At 51.0% G+C, this 1,537-nt stretch overlaps 1 protein-coding gene across 1 annotated transcript in view; it reads left to right on the top strand.

The window, feature by feature from the left end:
• The window catches only part of agrp (agouti related neuropeptide), an 8,855-nt gene that overhangs the window by 2,781 nt on the left and 4,537 nt on the right, over nt 1-1,537 (top strand). Inside the window, exons 2-4 of the mRNA XM_008402721.2 lie at nt 813-1,032; nt 1,204-1,301; nt 1,381-1,531. Of these exons, the coding sequence (XP_008400943.1) occupies nt 894-1,032; nt 1,204-1,301; nt 1,381-1,531 (388 nt within the window). The 5' untranslated portion in view covers nt 813-893. The remainder of the gene's footprint in view (nt 1-812; nt 1,033-1,203; nt 1,302-1,380; nt 1,532-1,537) is intronic.

Raw genomic sequence — 1,537 nt, 5'->3', positions numbered from 1 at the left:
GTACACCCTTAACCCGTACACCCTTAACCCGTACACCCCTCCCTTAACCCGTACACCCTTAACCCGTACACCCTCCCTTAACCCGTACACCCCTCCCTTAACCCGTACACCCTTCCTCCAAGCCACACAACCCCATGGCGCCGTGGGGGATGGGTGCAACCATAGGCATGAAACCGTGTCCTGTCTATGGGGGCCACCCTCACCCCTCCGGTTGCACTGAGATCCCCGACTCACTGCAGTCCCTCCGTTCCACCAGTCGGGTGGGTGGGACCCAAAGCAATCATGTCGACGCTGCCCAACCACAAACATGCAGGGGACCAATCAAATCTGCACTTTACAGAAAGTTCAGCAGAACCACAGACCGACCAGAACCTTTTCCAGATGCATCCAGAGTAACTGAGATCCAGTGAATGGAAAAGGAGAAAAATGATATTTGGAGCGTTTTCATTTCTGAAATGTTTCTGAAGGACAAGCAGAGCTGCAGCCAGTCAGTCTAAATGAATATAACTATGCAGCTCGTAGTTATAGCTGTGCTGTTTATTAATGTTGTTATCTTTAAATATGCTGGTAATTTATTAAAAGTGTTCTTTTAGCTAAAGTTAATATCCAACTTGGGACAACAGCTAGAAACTCAGCATCAGCTGCTCTTTATGTAATTGTTGTAATTTAGTTGTTAGGGTTGTAATAATTATATTTACTGTTTGCTTGAATTTAAGGCTACCTTGTTGTTGGATTGTTTAACGTGGCTCAAATTCTTCTGATTTCCTAACAGGAAGATAAAACTGCTTCTGTTTCCTGTTTCCTCCTTTCAGAAGCTGCTGTTGGAGCCACCGAGGATTGTGGGAGTTGTAGTGCAGATTTTTCTTCTTCTTGTGTTTGGTGACCGCAGCAGGATGTTGGGCATGCTGCTGCTCTGCTGCGCCTCCTCCAGTCTGCTGCAGCCGGCCGCCTCCCTGGTCCACGGAGGAATCCGGCTGGACGACGGCCCAGCGGCCGCCGTCCGCCCCGACGCCGCCTACCTGGCTGACATCGGTCAGTGACAGACGTCCAATCAGAGAGCTTGAATCCCCCCCTCCAGAATTACTGGTGGTCATGGTTCCAGTTTCAACCTGGAGCTTTGCAGAGCAGATTCGTGTAGAAAACATCTAACGAAACGTTGGACTGTTTCAGGTACTAAGCAGTTTGTCCTTCCTGTGTCTGCAGATAGAGGCCACGCCCCCAGCCCTCTTCAAGATGGCGGTCTCCTTCCTGTGGACTCAGAGGAAGACCGCTTGCTGATGGAAGTGGGCTCCAACAATGAGGTGCAGAACTGTCCTCTGCAGCTATTTGTAATTTTGCATCAAATTGACCCAACTGTGGGTATTTTCCCTTGTCCTGCAGGACTCGTCTGCGCTGCAGCAGCAAGGCAGAGCCGTGCGTTCGCCTCGCCGCTGCATCCCTCACCAGCAGTTCTGTCTGGGTTACTCACTGCCCTGCTGCGACCCCTGTGACACCTGCTACTGCCGCTTCTACAACGCCATCTGCTACTGCCGCCCGG

Source organism: Poecilia reticulata, unplaced genomic scaffold (genome assembly GCF_000633615.1).
Source record: "Poecilia reticulata strain Guanapo unplaced genomic scaffold, Guppy_female_1.0+MT scaffold_251, whole genome shotgun sequence".
Lineage (NCBI taxonomy): Eukaryota > Metazoa > Chordata > Actinopteri > Cyprinodontiformes > Poeciliidae > Poecilia > Poecilia reticulata.
This window is presented reverse-complemented; position numbering and strand designations above follow the sequence as displayed.